This window comes from Microcebus murinus, chromosome 22 (assembly GCF_040939455.1).
Source record: "Microcebus murinus isolate Inina chromosome 22, M.murinus_Inina_mat1.0, whole genome shotgun sequence".
In the NCBI taxonomy this organism is placed as follows: Eukaryota; Metazoa; Chordata; class Mammalia; order Primates; family Cheirogaleidae; genus Microcebus; species Microcebus murinus.
Window position 1 is genome coordinate 1,292,160 of NC_134125.1, and position 19,889 is coordinate 1,312,048.

A 19,889-nucleotide genomic window follows, 5' to 3' on the forward strand; every position below is an offset into this window, starting at 1 on the left:
AAACTCCTTGGTTTAAAACTTGGCTCTGGCACAAATTGAAAACATTTTACCCCTACCCACTTCCCCAGGGCTTCACGTTTTGTCTGCAAACCGTATTGAGTATGCTGCTGCTTGGCGATCCTGCTCTGATAAGCTATTACTAGAGTTCGTAGTAACTGTTCAATATGAAGCTTTTTTTTGAGGCTTCCATTATATACCAGATTTCAAAAATTGAGACCAAATTTTTCCCTTATGTACAAACTGGATAGAGGTGTACCTCCTCCCCCCCCAAAAATGATAATCTCTGCTATTTGGTATCTCCTACAGCAAATACTAGAGATGATTCAGAAAATCCAGGCAAAGTAGAAGCAATATATTTTGCAACAATTATTCTTCCAATGAGTGACTTGTAAATTCTCTCCCACCCCACGTTAAACAGGTAAGTGAAGTAGCTTCCCAGTTGTAACTGTTACATGTGAGATTCAGATCATCGACACCACGCTTGCATTCTACATAAGGTTACAAACACATACACCTTAGATTCAAAGTCTGAAGAAAGGGTTCATCCCAACTATGGGGAAAAGGCTTCAAACCGCACGCAGGCTGCTGAAACCTGGTTTGAATGTAGCACAGCATATATAGCAATTCCGGCTTTCAAGCAAATGATCCAGTTCACACATAATTGCATTCAATTCACCCTTATTTCATTTCTCCATATATTTGATCTTTGCTTTCATTTTAAGGTAGGCAAGTAATCTGACAACTAAACAGAGCTTTGGTAAACTGGACTACATAGTACTTGTGAGAAAAATAGCTATTTTTAAGATTCTAACTGCTACAGTGGTATTGATGTGATCAAACCCCTTAAGCAAGACAGACCTAATTTACTTTTAAATGTGGGATTAAAGGCTTAATCTGGTAGAAAGTTGAACCTGTCTCCCGTACGTAGTGAGAAGCCCATTCTGTCACTGTTGCAGTATGCCTAGTCCTTCGCCTGCCCTGCCTACACAAACCTCCTTTGAAAAAAATAATTGTCCAAAGCTGTGTGTTCCACTTAAATCCTTAATCTTTCAGACATCTTTAAAGCTTGGGAGTACTTGAAAGCAGCAGGAAACATGAAACATCTTCTTAGAGCATCAACTTCACACTAAACATCTAACATTAACACAAAGTGCAGAATTCATACTCGTTAACACTCGAGAATCCCCCAGAGCTCCCGCCATCACCTGCAGTTCCACCCGTATTTGAAGTTCTACATTGAAATTCCTGTCACCTTTACCATAATAAAGCACAACCCTTAACGTATTTTTGACAGGTCACACATTTTGAGCAAGTTCTTCCCTAGATAAGGCTATGTAGCCAAAATGAAGGTGGGGCAGACGTGATTTTAGCTTAACAGGACTAACAATATTTACAACCACGTAACTCTTAAATAGAATACTCCTGTTGGCCCGCCATATCCAGTTTGTGACATGATTCAAATATACAAAAAAATAAAAAGTAGACCCTAGGGAGAAATTCACCTAACAGATTTCAAACTATATGAAATCAATAAATTTTAATATTAACATGGCATAAACTTCCCTATTTTAGTGGTTTTAAAATGCTTATAAACAAGGGATGAGCTCACTTGCTTTAGATATTTGAAATACAACTTTATTCTGATTCTAAACGAAAAGGAATGGGAAGGACAGTTAACAAACAGGATTTCACCACTAAACATTGTGATGTGACTGTAGCAGTCTTATATTTGAAACTCAAGGAGGAATCAACTGCGTTCCAGAACAGCTAAATATGCAGGTCCAAACAATGAAGGTATTTTTTTAACTGCCATTCACTCCGAAGCCCATTCATCTCCTTCAGCATCACACAGATGAAGCACATGTTCCATTTAGCTAGATAATAAAGTGGCACACACGCTGCACCGCTGACATCACAGGACAGCCTATAAAACTAGACTTCTGACGCTGGGCTCCAGCTTCATCTCACAGATCATCGTCCTCATCCGGGAGAGCGGTTGTCTGGGCCACCTGGAGAAAGATGGAAAACGGTGACACTCCAAATTAAAACCACAGCAAGAGAACAAGGCAAACCCAACTCCTTAGCAAAGCGGACGTGATACCTCTAAGTCGTGCTCATACTGCGCTGCCAAGGCCGGGTCCATGACAACCTCTGGTGGGGCGAGAGCAGGCATGGCAACGAACTCCAAGTTAGGGTCTCCAATGAGCTTTCTAGCAAGCCAGAGGAAGGGCTTTTCAAAGTTGTAATTACTTTTGGCAGAAATGTCGTAGTACTGTTTAAAACAAAAGTAAAATTAATCTGTTAATAAAACAATGATTATTCTGAAGACATTCCAAGCTAAAACATAAAATTCTTTCAATTAAAATATGAATCCATGGAATTTACTTTGGGAAGAATAAAAGAAAAACAAAAGAAAAAAAAATATGAATCCGTTAATGAAACAATGATCATTCTAAAGACATTTGAAGCTAAAAGATAAAACTTTTTCAATCCATACATATAAATGAACAATAAACTTTGTAGTCCTATCTACTTATATACATCATCTTCTCTAAGAATCAATCGTAATTAAGTAAATAAGAAGCTTTAATTTTTTAACATACCTGAAGATTCTTCTTTCGGTGGAAGACAATCGATTTTGCCTTCACTTTCCTGTCCTTAATATCCACTTTGTTGCCACACAACACAATGGGGATGTTTTCACATACTCGTACCAGATCTCGATGCCAGTTAGGCACATTCTTGTAAGTAACTCTTGATGTTACATCAAACATTATGATGGCACACTGGGCTATAATAAAAATGTATGGTAGTTAGTACAAACCTAGGAGATCGTGACATGGATGAACAATGGATGAACCATGGGCTAGGACTCAATTAGTCTCAGACCTCACTCTGGGTCACCTAGATCTCTTCCCCAGTATCTCAAGGTCTATTCCAACTCTCAGTGTTGAGTTATTGTAACACACAACATAGCTCACAATTTCTTTTCAAAACATCTTGAAAAACCAGCTTACCCTTTCAAATCTCTTCCCCTGAAATACATCAACACACCTCATCCTCAAAAAGCATCTAAAGTATTTTAATGATACATCACCATTCCATCACCATTCCAGAGAATCCACCTCCCATATTCTGAGTGTGAGGCCTGGAAATACATTCTTTAAAAGGGTGAATACACCAGGGAGCACACCTCTATTTAAAAAAAAATCCAGATCAAGTCTACGTTTACCTGTAGGGATAGCTATGCTACAACTAATTAGGCAACTCACCACAAAATATGTACAGTGCAACACAACTTTCTTACTAAAAAATGTGGGGAGGTAAAAAATTTTTTATTTGTATATGCTGAATGAAAGCAAAAGGAAGGATTCACGGTAATTTTTCATTGAGAAAGTGAGATCCCAGAAGATAACTTTATTCACCTTTATGTGTGACATAATAAACATTCACTTCCTTTGTCAATTTTCTAACAAGCCCTCTGAAAAAAACATTGTGTGAAACTTAGTACAAACAGTAAGAAATCCGCGGGGCTTCTATGCGTAACCCTTGAGAGGTGGACAACAGCTACCTCTTCTGGTTTAGCATGTGATCAAAGCATGTATTCCCTATCACCTCCAGCATATACCTACCTAAACCTCCATCTCCAAACACTGAAACTGCACCCCCACCGGCTTTGACATTACTGTCACTGTTCCAAGGTGCGGGGCCTTCCTGAGTCCCAGTGTGAGCCATACAGCGTGTATTCAAAACCAGGGCCAGCCAGCACGCCAACACACGACACAAGTCAACTTTCACTGAAATCTCCTCCGCCCAAACGGTGGTCAGCCCCGCAAAAGCAGCACGTCTTTTAACTCAAAAGCCACACCGCCTCCGTCACAGCGGGCATTCAGGCGCGCAGCCTGCCGCAGCGGACCTGGCCGTGTCTAAACGACCTCGGGGAACCGGGGCGGGACCCGCTGGGACGCACCTTGGATGTAGTAGCCGTCCCTCAGCCCCCCGAACTTCTCCTGGCCGGCGGTGTCCCACACGTTGAACTTGATGGGCCCTCTGTTGGTGTGGAACACGAGCGGGTGGACCTCGACTCCCAGGGTGGCTGCAACGGGAACACGTTCCCCGTCGGTGGAGACCAACTCCCCACCGGCGGAGCCGGCCGGTCCGCGCCTCGCGGGCGCCCGCGACCCGGCTCTCCCGCACGCACGTACCTACATACTTCTTCTCGAACTCGCCGGTCAAGTGGCGCTTCACGAACGTGGTCTTGCCGGTGCCGCCGTCGCCAACCAACACGAGCTGCCGGGAAGTGACCCCGAAACGTTCCGCATCTTCCGAACCCCTCCCCCGCAGTCACGGGGCCCGCAGACGGGCTCGGGACCACCATTTCCCGCAGCTTTAGGCCCCCAAAGCGAAGGACGGGGCCCGGGGCCCGGCTACCCCTCGTACGTGCCCCGGGCCTCGCGGCGCCCGCCCCGCACCCCGCGATCCGCGGGCCCGGGAGCCGCGTCCACGCGGGCCCCGCGCCCCGCAGGGCTGCCTACCTTGAACTGGACCTGCGGCTCTCCCTGGGCGGCCATCGCGGCGTTCCTGCGGAGGAGAGCGCGCGTCGGGCGGCGGGCCGGGCAGGCCGCGGGCCACATGGCGGGCCCGCCCGCGCCCCCCGCGCCCCACGTGCCCGCCCCACAAAGGCCGCCCGCCCGACGCGGCGCCATGGCGGCGGCCGGCGCGCGGGCAGGCCCGGGGCCACCGGGCGGCCGGCGGCGGCGGGGCGGCCGGCGGGTGCGGGGCGGACGCGGGGCCCAGGCCGAGGCCGGCGCGGCGGGATGGCGGGGCGGCAGGGCGGGCGCCCGTCCCCAGGCCCGCCCCGGCCCCCGCCCGGCCTCGGCCGCGCTCGCCCTCGCCGCCGCCGCCCCCCGGCCACCCCGCCGCCCCGCTCGGGCCCCCCGCGCCCCGCACCCGCCGCCGCCACCCCGCCGCCCCCGGCCGGGCCCGGCCAGCGGCCGCCGCTACCTTCCAGAAGCGTCTCCGCGCCCGTCCGACTGAGGCTGGGAAGATGGCGGAAGCGCAATTCAAACGCCGGAGACGCAGCCGACGCCGGCGCGCGCGCAGGGCGGGGCCGGCGCGGGGCGGGGCCACGGCGCGGGGCGGGGCCACGGCGCGGCGCCGGCTCACGTGGCCCCGCGCGCGCGCGCACGCACGCAGCCTGACTCCGGCGGCCGCACCAAGCCGGCCCCGCACGTAGGTCTGGGCGGGCGGTGCCGCGGGCCACGTGGGAGGACGAGCCGGGCGCGCGCACGCACGCCGGCCTGCGGAGCCACGTGCGCCGGGTCCCAGGGCGGGCTCCCGGGCGCGCATGCGCCGGCGGATGGGCGGGCTCCGGGCTGGCTTGGGCCCGGGCGGGGTCGGGCGGGAGCGGCTGCGCTTCCTTCCGCGCCAGGGGCCGGGCCTGGGCGGGCTCCGCGCGGCTCTGTCCCGGGCGGCGGCCCGAGCTGAGCTCAGGAGGCGCGGGCGTGTGCGCTGGAGGAATGAATGAGTCAACGAATGAATGAACGAGTCCTAAGCGGGGCCTCCTGCGTCCAGTCCGCGTCCCGGTGTCTCCACAGCCGGGTCCGCACGCCGGGGCGGCCCCTGCCGGAGGGTCACAAAGCCCGCCCGCCTCCGCGTCGGGGGTCGCCGCCTGGGCGCGTCCTGCAGGGGGGCGGCGGGCAAAGAGGGAGAGGGGTGCATGGGAGGGAGAGGGGAGGGGAAGGGGTGCAGGGGAGGGAGAGGGGAGGTGGAGGGGTGCAGGTGAGGGAGAGGGGAGGGGGAGGGGTGCAGGGGAGGGGGAGGGAAAGGGGTGCAGGGGAGGGGAGGGAAAGGGGTGCAGGGGAGGGAGAGGGGTGCAGGGGAGGGGGCGGCGGGCAAAGAGGGAGAGGGGTGCAGGTGAGGGGCAGGGGTGCAGGTGAGGGGGCGGAGGGCAAAGAGAGAAGGGTGAAAGTGAGGGGGAGGGGTCCAGGTGAGAGGAATACAGGGGAGAGGGAGAGGTGCAGGTCAAGGGGTGGCCGGCAGGGGAGGGGCAGGGGTGCAGGTCAAGGGGCGGGGGTGCAGACGGGGCGGGGCTCCTCTCACGTCACTGTCACTGTCGGGAAGTGCAGGGTTCTCGGAGCAGAAGGGGGGGGGGACGAAGCCTGAGCGACACACACACAGGTCGCACACTTGCAGGTCGCAGCCCCCTGCCCCAGAGAGCTCCGTGGGCTGGCGCTGGCCCAAGAGTAGAAATATAAACCTGGCCTTGGGCATAGGGTCCTGCATCTGCGGGCTGCTGGGGGCGATACCTGGAAACGTGCAGAGGACCCAGGTAGATGAAGAGGTGGGATAGGGACCTGCTCGTTCCCACTCTCACTCTCATTTCCAAGTGGGAAGTCCCCGGGCGGTCCCGACACCCTCGCAGCCCTTCTGCCCGGGGCCCCGCTGGACTCTGGGGCACCCGTGCTACTCTCTTGTCTCAGGGACCCCAGGAGTGTGCGGAATTGGGTCCGGGTGACCCCTGCTCTTTCCAGGAATGTGGGGAGCTCTCAGCCCACACCTCCCAAAACTACCCGCTTGGGGTGCCTACTCTGAAATCACAAATCACTGCGTCTGGCTGTTGAGGTCCAGCCAAAACGGCTTATCTTTTACTGTGATGGGGCCTGGCCACACCATGAGTTAGATAGTAACTCCAGCGGGCCGAACGTGGGCCATTTCAACCCCCTCGATTGCCACCTGCCATTCCCTTATCTATCCAAATAACTTCATTCGTTCATTTATACATGCATATGGAGTCAGCCTAGCTCACAGCAACCTCAAACTCCTGAGCTTAATGGTCCTCCTGACTCAGCCTCTGGAGTAGCAGGGACTACAGGCAGGTTCCCCCGTTCTTGACTAAATTCTCTATTTTTAGTAGAGATGAGGTCTCCGCTCTTGCTCAGGCTGGTTTCAAACTCCTGACGTCAAGGAATCCTGCCTTGGTCTCCCAGAGTGCTGGGATTACAGGTGTGAGCTACCAAGCCCAGCCTCCAGCCAGGTACATTTAAAACACCCTTCTCACTGGGCGCGGTTGCTCACGCCTGTAATCCTAGCACTCTGAGTGGCCGAGGTTTGTGCATTGCTCAAGGTCAGGAGTTCGAAACCAGCCTGAGCAAGAGCGAGACCCCCGTCTCTACTACAAATAGAAATTAATTGGCCAACTAATATATATAGAAAAAATTAGCCGGGCATGGTGGCACATGCCTGTAGTCCCAGCTACTCGGGAGGCTGAGGCAGGAGGATCACTTGAGCCCAGGAGTTTGAGGTTGCTGTGAGCTAGGCTGACCCCACGGCACTTACTCTAGCCTCGGCAACAAAGCGAGACTCTGTCTCCAAAATAAATAAATAAATAAAACACCTTTCCCGGTTTCCTCGCCAGGCACAATGCCTTTACAAGGCCTTTGGGGACTAAAACCCATCATTACTCGCCTTTCCTTCCAAGGCTTGCTTCATCCTACAGACTTCCCCTATACACCCCTAATCTGGTAAAAAAAAAAAAAAAAAAAAGCTGGATGGATCTTACCTCCTTGCCTAGGATTTCAGACTCATTAACCTGGCAGTAAGACCCATCCACCCAGTGGTCCCTAACCCTTGCACTATGGTATCCTTTCATTCCAACCACCACTACCCACGACACAGTGCTAGACCTAAAAGATGCCCTTTTCACGATCCCACTGCACCCGGACTCCCAGGACATGTTCGCATGGACTGACCCAGACTCCAAACTCACAGCTCTGTTGAACTGTACTCCCCCAGAGATTTAGGGACAGCCCCCACCTCTTTGGACAGGCATTAGCCTCTGGCCTAACCCAAGTAAACCTCTCCCTGTCTGTCCTCTTATGATGTGTAGATGACTTGCTATTATGTAGTCCCACGGAAGCCGTTTCCCGCCAACATACTATACAACTCCTCAGTTTTTTGGCGGAGAAAGGCCTTTTGTGTGTCCACAAAAGGCACAGATTTCCTACCCCAGTTACCTGTCTAGATAGGTACACACCTTGCCGGGTGTGGCGGCTCAGGCCTGTAATCCCAGCACTCTGGGAGGCCAAGGCAGGAGGATCGATTGAGCTTTGGAGTTTGAGACGAGCCTGAGCAAGAGTGAGACCCCTGTCTCTACTAAAAATAGAAATTAATTGGCCAACTACAAAATATATAGAAAAAGATCTTATTGCATCCCTATCTCCTACCTCCAGTGAGAGAGGGCTCCGCTCTTTTCTAGGTTTATCCGGATGTTTTCGTATCTGGGTCCCTAATTTCAGCATCCTGGCTCAACCCCTGTATCAAGCAACCAAAGGGGGTCTCAATGAACCCTTAGATCCTACTGTAAGTAGTAGTCACTTCCCGACGTCTCCCGCCCTTTCCAGCTGTATACCGATGGGAGACAAGGTGTAGCAGTAGGAATCTGAGCACAGACGCTCAGACCATAGCATGCTTGTCCAAACAGCTGGACAGAGCTATCAGGGGCCAGCCAGCCTGCCTGAGAGCCTCATCTGTAGCAGGGAGAGTGAGAAACTCACTTTGGACAGCCCGTCACTGCCCATCCTCTCCCTCCCTTGCTCATCTCTCACCCCGGCCCTGCAAACCCTGAGGTCTTCTCCTCGTGTTCAACGACTGCATCTACTCTCCGTAGAATCTCCGCATAGATCTCTTGCCAAAGCCCTCCTTTAAACCTGCCACTCTCTCACCCACCTCTCACCGTCCTTCCATGCATTCTTTTTTTTTTTTTTTTTTGAGAGAGAGTCTCATTCTGTTGCCCAGGCTAGAGTGAGTGCTGTGGCGTCAGCCCAGCTCACAGCAACCTCAATCTCCAGGGCTCAAGCCATCCTCCTGCCTCAGCCTCCCGAGTAGCTGGGACTACAGGCATGCACCACCGTGCCCGGCTCATTTTTTCTATATATATTAGTTGGCCAATTAATTCCTTTCCATTTATAGTAGAGACGGGGTCTCGCTCTTGCTCAGGCTGGTTTCGAACTCCTGACCTCGAGCAATCCGCCCGTCTCGGCCTCCCAGAGTGCTGAGATTACAAGCGTGAGCCACTGCCCCCGGCCCCTTCCATGCATTCTTGCACAGAGGTGCTGGATTATAAGATTCCGAGTTTTCCTAATTTCTCTCAACAGCCCATACCTAATTCCACTTACCCCAGGCCGGTAGATGGTGGTTCCTGTACGTGTGAAAAATGGAGGAGGGCGGGGTGTGCCATAGCCTCCCAGGGAAACATCATGGAAAGTGGGTCACTCCCGCTAGGAGCGTCCTCTCAAAAGGCTGAGTGGCCACAATCAGGGCCCTGATACTCAAGAGAACGCAACAGCCGACCTTTATATGGACTCCAAACACGCCTGTCACATCCCACCGTCACCTGCTCCTGTGTGGGAAGAGCGAGGTGTCCGCGCCACAAAGGGCTCCCCAATAACCAACGCGCCTCTTATTTATTTATTTTTGAGCCAGAGTCTCACTCTGTCGCCCAGGCTAGAGTGAGTGCCGTGGCGTCAGCCTTGCTCACAGCAACCTCAATCTCCTGGGCTCAAGCGATCCTCCTGCCTCAGCCTCCCGAGTAGCTGGGACTACAGGCATGCGCCACCGAGCCGGGCTCATTTTTTCTATATATTTTTAGTTGGCCAGTTGATTTCTTTCTATTTGGGGTTAGAGGTGGGGTCTCGCTCTTCTTCAGGCTGGTCTCGAACTCCTGAGCTCCAACCATCTGCCCGCCTCGGCCTCCCAGAGTGCTGGGATGACAGGCGTGAGCCACTGCGCCGGGGCCCCAGCCTGTTCTTAAGCTCTTGCAAGCGGCTCGCCTACCACAGGCGGCGGTGGCGACACATTGCAGAGAACGCCCACGGGACCATGACCCCATCACAGTTGGCAATGACTTGGCGGATCAAGAGGCAAAAAGAGCAGCTTTATGAGATCCTCCCACTCCCGCCAATCAGGTGATAGCCCATAGCTCTCTCTCATGACTCCAGTAATTATTCCCCTGGAGAGAAACATTCCAGCTAGAAGCTGGGGCCACTCCAAATGGCCCCTGGTTATTTTACTTATTTATTTATTTGTTTGTTTGTTTGTCTATTTATTTATTTATAGACAGAGTCTCGCTCTGTTGCCTGGGCTCGAGTGAGTGCTGTGGCGTCAGCCTTGCTCACAGCAACCTCAGACTCCTGGGCTCAAGTGATCCTCCTGCCTCGGCCTCCGAGTAGCTGGGACTACAGGCATGCGCCACCATGCCCGGCTCATTTTTTTCTATATATATTAGTTGGCCAATTAATTTCTTTTTTTCTTCTTCTTCTTTTTTTTTTTTTTTGAGACAGAGTCTCACTTTGTTGCCCAAGCTAGAGTGAGTGCCATGGCATCAGCCTCGCTCATAGCAACCTCAAACTCCTGGGCTCAAGGGATCCTCCTGCCTCAGCCTCCCGAGTAGCTGGGACTATAGGCATGCGCCACCATGCCTGGCTAATTTTTTCTATATATATTAGTTGGCCAATTAATTTCTTTCTATTTATAGTGGAGACGGGGTCTCGCTGTTGCTCAGGCTGGCCTCGAACTCCTGACCTTGAGCGATCCTCCCGCCTCGGCCTCCCAGAGTGCTAGGATTACAGGCGTGAGCCACCGCACCCGGCCTCAACATATAGTTTTGACCTGTGAGTTGGCACCAACGTGGCGAGGGTTTGCAGATGTGATTAAGGGTTTGGCTTTTCAGATGGGGAGGTCATCCTGGATTATCCGCATGGACTGGATCTAATCACTTGAATCCTTAAAAGTGGAGCCTGTGGCCGGGCGCGGTGACTCACGCCTGTAATCCCAACACTCTGGGAGGCCGAGGCGGGCGGATTGCTTGAGATCAGGAGTTCGAAACCAGCCTGAGCAACAGCGAGACCCCGTCTCTAATATAAATAGAAAGATATTAATTGGCCAACTAATATATACACATAGAAAAAATTAGCCGGGCATGGTGGCACATGCCTGTGGTCCCAGCTACTTGGGAGGCTGAGGCAGGAGGATCGCTTGAGCCCAGGAGTGTGAGGTTGCTGTGAGCTAGGCTGACGCCACGGCACTCACTCTAGCCTGGGCAACAAAGCGAGACTCTTGTCTCAGAAAAAAAAAAAAAAGTGGAGCCTGTTCCTGGCTTTGGCCAGAGAAGAAGACATGGTGTTCAAGAAGGCTCCGGAATGGCTCCGCAGATGGAGCGTGGGTCTCCCCAGAGGCTGGAAAAGGGAAGGGCCGGCTTCTCCCCCAGCCCTCCCAGGAAGCGCGCAGCCCTGCCTTCCATCCTCTGCTGCCCTGCCTGGCCTCTGGCCCCCACAGCTGTAAGATAAATACATTTGCGTTGCTTCCAGCCGCTGAGTTTGTGACAGTGGCCACAGGAAACTGACACAAGCATGTGACATCGTATTTCGAACGCTACCTCCGGGTAATGCATTCAGCCCCATCGTTAAAAGGGTAGCCTACTTCTGAACTTGGCATCAGGATGCATTAAACACAGCGACTGCATTTCCAATCCCATCACAGCTTCATAGGCACTTAAATGTGCGTTCTGTATGCAGGACCCGGAGAAGACAGAAATGAGTCCTAACCCAGACTTGGATTTATGAGCAGAATAAACATGCCTACGGTCAACTGATAATTCTCATTTCTTTAGGGCTGTGAATTTGAATATAGACTTAAATTTTATTTTCCTTACTATTTCATTAAGTCCACTAAAAAGAAATTAATTTAGAATCATAGAATTTTTTAAAAAGCAGGAACCTTGCTGGGTTTGAATCCAAACTCTGCTGCTGACCAGAAGTGTCACCCTGGCGAGCTGTTCAAAACCTGCTGCTTGGCCCGGCGCGGTGGCTCACGCCTGTCGTCCCAGCACTCTGGGAGGCAGAGGCAGGCAGAGAGATCCTTTGAGCTCAGGAGTTCAAGACCAGCCTGAGCAAGAGCGAGAAACTGTCTCTACTAAAGAAATAGAAAGAAATTAGCTGGACAACTAAAATTATAAAGAGAAAATTAGCCAGGCATGGTGGCACATGCCTGTAGTCCCAGCCACTCGGGAGGCTGAGGCAGGAGGATCACTTGAGCTCAGGAGTTTGAGGTTGCTGTGAGCTAGGATGACACCACGACACTCTAGCCCGGGCGACAGAACGAGACTCTGTCTGAAAAAAAAACACCTTCTGCTTAAGACCTTGAATTAGTGATACCCACAGGGCTTCTCCCAGGGGTGCCGTGAGGCCGGATGGGTCAGAGGGCCACGTAGGAGCACAGGGTGAGCACTCATTAAAATCGCCCTGTGAGCGATCTGACCCATTCACTCGTTCTCCATATGAAGAATGTGAAGTTCATCAACTTGCAGTCTGCTGTAACTCACCCACTACAGTAATAAGGTTTACCTAAAAAAAAAAAAAAAATTTTTTTTAGAGACAAGCTCTGGCTCTGCCACCCTTGCTGCAGGGCAGTGGCATCATCATTGCTCACTGTAACCTCAAACTCCTGAGTTCAAGGGATCCTCCTTCCATGGCCTCCCAAGTAGCTGGGAACCACCCTCCTGGCCTGTATCTGCCTCCTGCAGATTTGGCCCCTGCCTAACAGGACTACAGGCGTGGACTGCCACGCCTAGCCAATTTTTTTTTTTTTTTTTTTAATTTAAGACAAAGTACTGTCTCCGTGTTTGGTTTTGTTTCAGAGTCTCACTCTGTGGCCCTGGGTAGAGTGCAGGGGCATGATCACAGCAACCTCACAGCAACCTCAAACTCCTGGGCTCAAGCAATCCCCCTACCTCGGCCTCCCAACTAGCTGGGACTACAGGCATGCACCACCATGCCTGGCTAATTTTTCTATTTTTAGTAAAGACGGGGTCTCACTCTTGCCTAGGCTGGTCTCAAACCCCTGGCCTCAAGGGATCCTCCTCCCTTGGCTTCCTAGAGTGCTGGGATTACAGGCGTGAACCACTGCACCCAGCCAAGGTTGCCTTTTGAATGGATAAATGTCCTGAGCAGATTTCGCAGTGTCACCTTTTCTTTTTTCTTTTTTTTTTTTTTTTTGAGACAGAGTCTCACTCTGTTGCCTGGGCTAGAGTGAGTGCCGTGGCGTCAGCCTAGCTCACAGCAACCTCAATCTCCTGGGCTCAGCAATCCTACTGCCTCAGCCTCCCGAGTAGCTGGGACTACAGGCATGCGCCACCATGCCCGGCTAATTTTTTGTATATATATATTTTTAGTTGGTCAATTAATTTCTTTCTATTTTTGGTAGAGACAGGGTCTCGCTCAGGCTGGTTTTGAACTCCTGACCTTGAGTGATCCGCCCGCCTCAGCCTACCAGAGTGCTAGGATTACAGGTGTGAACCACCGTGCCCAGCCACCTTTTCATTCATTCATCCAACAACTATTAAATACCTCCTGCGTTGCTGGGCAGCAATCCTAGGTGTTGAAGGTAATTGTGAGCAAAGCAGAAAGAGTCCGGCCCCTGCATTCTGGAGGAGGACAACATATAAGAAACAGCACAAGGCCAGGAGCGGTGGCTCACGCCTGTAATCCCAGCACTCTGGGAGGCCGAGGCGGGTGGATCGCTCAAGGTCAGGAGTTCAAAACCAGCTCTGAGCAAGAGTGAGACCCCCGTCTCTACTAAAACTAGAAAGAAATTAATTGGCCAACTAAAAATATATAGAAAAAATTAGCCGGGCGTGGTGTCGCATGCCTGTAGTCCCAGATACTCCGGAGGCTGAGGCAGGAGGATCGCTTGAGCCCAGGAGTTGGAGATTGCTGTGAGCTAGGCGGATGCCATGGCACTCTAGCCCGGGCAACGGAGTGAGACTCTGTCTCAACAAAAAGAAAAAGAAAAAGAGAAAGAAAGAAAAAGAGAAAGAAAGAAAGAAAGAAAGAAAGAAAGAAAGAAAGAAAGAAAGAAAGAAAGAAAGAAAGAAAGAAAGAGAGAGCGAGCACATGACACCTGTAAGCTTGTAACTACGGTGCTAATGGGTCACAGGTGGGGGCAGGGACTGGGAAAGGGTGACATAGGAACTGTCAGGTCCTCTCTAGGTTCCTGACCCAGAGCCGCTGCAATCCTTGGAATTTCCTGCGAGCGGGTGGTGGGAGGAGTGTCTTTTGTTATTCAAGATGAGCCTTGTTCAACCACTCCAGCGTTTGTGCAGATGAGGCGACTTCAGTGGGCCCCTGCGCTGGCTGCAAGGAGAACCCACCTTGTGGTTGGAGGGTTGGAACCTTCAGCCCCGATCTCAAGCAGCTGGGGATTGAGTGACTTGATCAGTCTTTCCTACGCAAGGGGCCACCACACAAACCCTAAGCCACAGGGCTCCGGAGCTCCTGGGCTGGTGAACCTGCAGGGCTGCTGAGAGGGCTGGAGCCCCCAGAGAGGGCGTGGGCCCCTGCACCTCCCACTCACACCTGCCCTGGGGGTCTCTTCTTTCTGGCTGTTCCTGAGCTGTAGCCTTTGAAAGAAACAGGTAACAGGCCGGGTCTCCGTGGCTCAGGCCTGTAATCCCAGCACTCTGGGAGACCGAGGCGGGCGGATCGCTCGGGTTCAGGAGTTTGAGACCAGCCTGAGCAAGAGCGAGACCCCGTCTCTACTATAAATAGAAAGAAATTAATTGACCAACTAGGAAATATATATATATAAAAAATCAGCCGGGCATGGTGGCACGTGCCTGTAGTCCCAGCTACTTGGGAGGCCGAGGCAGCAGGATTGCTTGAGCCCAGGAGATTGAGGTTGCTGTGAGCTAGGCTGACGCCATGGCACTCACTCTAGCCTGGGCAACAAAGCGAGACTCTGTCTCTAAAAAACAAAACAAAACAAAAGAAAAAACATTACAAGCCTTTAGACAAAGTTTCATGTCTTTAGCTAATTACAAGTGAAAGAATCTTTAAACCCACCTATAACCTGTAAGCCCCCGCTTGGAGATGTCCCACCTTTTCGGGCCAAACCAATGTGTGCCTCTCACGTATTGATTTATGACTTCACCTGTAACCCCTGTCTCCCTGAAACGTATGAAACCAAACCGTAACCCAGCCACAGCCAGTCCACCTGCTCGAGGAATCTTGGGTGTGGCTCTCGGGGCCGTGGTCACTCTTGCTTGGCTCAGAATAAACCTCTTTAAATTGTTTTACAGAGTTCAGGTTCTTTTCTGTTGACACCAACAACGAATTCTCCAACTCTCTTGTCAACAGCCTGAAAATATATAACATCTAACGTATTGCGTATCTACATACACACACACACATGCAAATTGCTTCTGTCTCTCTGGAGAGCCCTGGCTGGTACAACTGCCCACGCTGGCCGTGTGCACTTGCGTGCTCTGCGTAGTATCTCCCTAAGGAAAACGAAGACTTTCCTCCTAGGATGTTGCAGGAACTAATCTACATGAAGTCCCTAGAACCCTGCCTGACCTGGAGTGAGCGGACAACACGCGTTGATTGGTGTCATTTGTGTGTTGTAGAAGCAGGAACTAAAATTTAGAGAGGTTAGGAGCCTAAGGCCACGCAGTTCGTGGGTCAGGGTTCAAACTCCGAGTTGGCCGAGTCCGGAGCCTAAGCCGGGGTCCCCTCCCTCCGAGGCCTGTGCACTCTGGACAGCCACACACTAAGATTGCTGTTTAATGGATAAAATTTTACACAGTAGGCTATCATCTTGAGTGTAAGTAATTTCGTCCTAGGCAAAACCACCTTTACCAAAAGTACCATTTCCCTTGCCCATTCTTTTTTAAAGTTCTCGGATTTCCCGTGGAGAGCAGTAGAGAGTATTTTAAAATCTTTTATCCATTTTATGAAGCGAATTTGTCATCATCTTCCATGAGGCAATCTCATTCCTTATTACTAAGGGCTTACTCACATTCTTACAGTTTAAGTGCTTTTATTTTATTTTATTTTTTGAGTCAGAGTCTCACTCTGTTGCCCGGGCTAGAGTGCCATGGCATCAGCCTAGCTCGCAGAGACCTCAAACTCCTGGGCTCAAGTGATCCTCCTGCCTCAGCCTCCCGAGTAGCTGGGACTACAGGCATGTGCCACCATGCCCGGCTAATTTTTTTCTATATATTTTTAGTTGGCCAACTAATTTCTTTCCATTTTTAATAGAGACGGCGTCTTGCTCTTGCTGAGGCTGGTTTCGAACTCCTGACCTCAGAGTGCTGGGATGACTGGCGTGAGCCACCGCGCCCGGCACTAAGTGCTTTTATTAATAAAAGTGAAAACTATGCTGCCCCCTTTTCCCTTTTTCCTCCTTCTTATTCCTCCCCCTCCACCCGCCTGTCTCCTACTTGCCCGAAGCATTATTCCGCAGGCTCAGGGTGTCCAGTGAGGCTTGTTCTTTGGGGAACACAAAACAAAGGCTGCAAACAGGAGAATCCTATAAATCCGCACACGGCGTTACGGATGTGTTCCACTCTTCAGCGTGCTGGCTCAAACCTTCGTGTACTTAAGCAACAAGGATGCAAACAGCCATTTCTGAATGTCAGGTAGGTAAAATGAAACCAAAGGTCTGGAGGAAAATTCTGGACTGCACAGAAGAAGCTGGTGGATGTCAGGTTTAGCAAGAGATGTGTGCATAACCCTCACCACGGTAAGGGGCCCATGAGCCCCACAGCTGTTTCTTTTTTTTTGAGACAGAGTCTCACTTTGTTGCCCAGGCTAGAGTGAGTGCCGTGGCGTCAGCCTAGCTCACAGCAACCTCAAACTCCTGGGCTCAAGCGATCCTCCTGCCTCAGCCTCCCGAGTAGCTGGGACTACAGGCATGCACCACCATGCCCGGCTAATTTTTTCTATATAGATTAGTTGGCGAATTAATTCCTTTCTATTTATAGTAGAGACGGGGGTCTCGCTCTTGCTCAGGCTGGTTTCGAACTCCTGACCTCGAGCGATCCGCCCGCCTCACCCGCCTCGGCCTCCCAGAGTGCTGGGATTACAGGCGTGAGCCACCGGCCCGGCCTGCAGGTGTTTCCTATTGTGATTTCAGCGGGTGTTCAGGTTTGTTCTAGCTTCATGCAGGCCCCTGCCATTCCCTGGGGACTGGATGAATGTTTGTGTGTTCAGTTCGTGGCCACCACACAGCTACGTGGTCAGGGAAGGCTACAGAGATCATCGTCACCATCCTTCATCTACTCTTTCGTTCATTCCTTTACTTGTAACATTCCTTGAAAAAGGATAAATAATATAGCATGTCTCCTATAGGCGAACTGCCCTGTTCTCTAGGAGCTAAATACCTAATCTTAGTAAATGACTATGAGTTTCCATTGCTGCTGTAACAATTATCTAGACGTAGCAGCTTGAAATAACACAAAGGTATTGGGTCCCGATTCAGCAGGTGAGAAGTGGGCTCAGCTGGGTCCCCCACTCTGGGTGCCACGCGGCTGAAATGCGGTGCAGCCCCTGGGCTCTAACTGGCACAGGGAGGAGTCCCCACCTCTGAGGTGGCTCCCCATGTTGGCAGGAGCCAGTTCCCTGCAGGTCTGGGACTGAGGCCATTAGCTCAGCTGGCTCCCTGCTGGGCCCCGCCCTGGGCACTTGGAGCTCTCTCTTGGGTCCGGGCATGGGGCCCCTGCATCTCAGAGCTGGCAACAGCACATCAGATCCTTCTCACACTCGGAGTCTCTGTGACTTCCCCGTCCGCTTCTCTGCTTTTGGGGTGTGTGTGATTAGACTGGGCCAACCCCCAATAATCCAGGAAAGCCGGTGACCTGTGACATCCCTTTTGCCATATAAACATAACATGGTCACAAGTCCTGAGGATTAGTGTGTGCACATCTACGGGGGCCATTATTTGGCCATCACACAATGATGAAATGGCATTTTGTTGTCCGTTTTTCTTTCTTTTTTTTTTTGAGACAGAGTCTCACTCTGTTGCCCGGGCTAGAGTGCCGTGGCGTCAGCCTTGCTCACAGCAACCTCCAACTCCTGGTGATCCTCCCACCTCGGCCTCCCAGAGTGCTAGGATTACAGGTGTGAGTCACTGTGCCTGGCCTCAAATAATAGCCAGCCTTCCTTCCTTCCTTCCTTCCTTCCTTCCTTCCTTCCTTCCTTCCTTCCTTCCTTCCTTCCTTCCTTCCTTCCTTCCTTCGACAGAGTCTCATACTGTTGTCCATGCTACAGTGCCATGGCGTCAGCCTAGCTCACAGTAACCTCCAACTCCTGGGCTCAAGCGATCTTCTTGCCTCAGCCTCCTGAGTAGTTGGGACTACAGGCATGCGCCACCATGCCCAGCTAATTTTTTCTATATAGTTTTAGTTGTCCGGCTAATTTCTTTCTATTTTTAGTAGAGATGGGGGTCTCGCTCTTGCTCAGGCTGGTCTGGAACTCCTGACCTTGAGCGATCTTCCTGCTTCGGCCTCCCAGAGTGCTAGGATTGCAGCCCTGAACCACCACGCCTACCTTCAAATAGATTTCTTATGGCTGCCTTCTCATCAGCTCAAAAGTCTCTTCCTTGAGGAGGCAGTAAAATTTAACCTCGTCCAAAAAGAAGTCTGGCCTTTGCCTTCTCCTTCTTCCTGGAGGGTCATCTTTGTGTGCTTGGGAGTCTTGGGCTAGCCAGGCAGTGACGGTGTGATTTGGGGGTGGGGGCTTTGGGTTACAGGGACATCATTCAGCCAGGGGACTGAGACCATGCCACGGCCATCAATCATTCAAGCATGCACATGCAATCGAGCCCAGGGAAAGTTCTGAACACCGTGGCTACGTGGCTTCCCGGGGTTGGCAACACTTTGTGTGCAGCCAGGCATCACTGCGCTGGAAGCAGTGAGTCCTGCCTGTCCAGGGAGAGGACCCCCGGAAGCTCCGTGTGGGTTCCCAGACTGTACCCAACGCACTTCGCCTTAGTTGATGTTAGTCTGCATCATTTCCCTGGAAGAAACTACAACTGTGAGTATGATGGTTTTTCAGCGAATTGTGTGAGTCCTTCTAAGCAAATTATCGAACTTGAGGGTGGTTTGGGGACCCCCAAAACTGCAGTGGATGTGGGGACGGAGGGTTGTTTTGGGGCCTGTTCCCCTCAGCTGTGTATTCGGCCTAAACCCGGCACCTCCCGCCCAGCTGCGTGATGTGGCTGCCTCGCCCTGCCCACCCTGCCCTCGGCCCAACTTCTTGTCTCCTTGGTTCACTTCTCCCGCCAGAACTGCCTCCCGGACCGTGGCCTGCGGGTGCCCTGTGGTGCCCCCAGGTCGCTTCCGCTGTGTCCCCTAAGCGTCATGTGGCCACTCTGTCACCAGGCCCCGGGTGGCCATGGCCGGGAGGGAGGGTGGGGCCATGTGCAGTCCAGGCCCTGCACCTTCGTAGCTTGGCCACGTCCGTCTCTATGCTTGAATGATTGACTTGTTTTCTGAGCATGAAAATCATTTATTGATTAGACATCTGCTCTACTGAAGCATTTGGATCGACTTTTTAAGAAATAAAATAATAGGCTGGGTGTGGTGGCTCATGCCTGTAATCCTGGCACTCTGGGAGGCCGAGGTGGGCAGATTGCTCCAGGTCAGGAGTTCGAAACCAGCCTGAGCAAGACCCATCTCTACTATGAACAGAAAGAAATTAATTGGCCAACTAATATATATAGAAAAAATTAGCCGGGCATGGTGGTGCATGCCTGTAGTCCCAGCTACTAGGGAGGCTGAGGCAGGAGGATTGCTTGAGCCCAGGAGATTGAGGTTGCTGTGAGCTAGGCTGACGCCAGGGCACTCACTCTAGCCCGGGCAACAAAGTGAGACTCTGTCTCAAAAAAAAAAAAAAGAAAACAAATAAATAAAAATGAGTGTGAAAGTACAAAAACAAATCAAGCAGCCACAAGTAACACATGCTGCTGACCGGCCAGGCCCCGCCCCTCCCCGTTAGCCCCTCCCCTCCCCAGTGGCCCCGCCCACGGCGGCTCCGGCTCTGGGTGCGGACGCT

The 19,889-nt window shown here is 52.0% G+C and overlaps 1 protein-coding gene across 1 annotated transcript; it reads right to left on the reverse strand.

The window, feature by feature from the left end:
• Positions 1-1,613: 1,613 nt before the first annotated feature.
• On the reverse strand, positions 1,614-5,139 carry RAN (RAN, member RAS oncogene family). Its single transcript, XM_012767028.3, has 7 exons — positions 5,005-5,139; positions 4,536-4,581; positions 4,206-4,290; positions 3,971-4,096; positions 2,604-2,791; positions 2,102-2,272; positions 1,614-2,009 (listed from the first exon to the last, which is right to left on the reverse strand). Exons 2-7 carry the CDS (start codon positions 4,569-4,571, stop codon positions 1,965-1,967), a joined length of 651 nt encoding a protein of 216 aa, XP_012622482.1. The 5' UTR covers positions 4,572-4,581; positions 5,005-5,139; the 3' UTR covers positions 1,614-1,964.
• Positions 5,140-19,889: the final 14,750 nt, after the last annotated feature.

Excerpts from the sequence above, each read along its gene's own strand:
- RAN (XM_012767028.3), bottom strand. The coding sequence starts at position 4,571 with ATGGCCGCCCAGGGAGAGCCGCAGGTCCAGTTCAAG. Across the intron at positions 2,792-3,970 it reads GGACGGCTACTACATCCAAG|CCCAGTGTGCCATCATAATG; the intron begins GTGCGTCCCAGC and ends TTTTTATTATAG. Across the intron at positions 2,273-2,603 it reads ACCGAAAGAAGAATCTTCAG|TACTACGACATTTCTGCCAA; the intron begins GTATGTTAAAAA and ends TGTTTTAAACAG.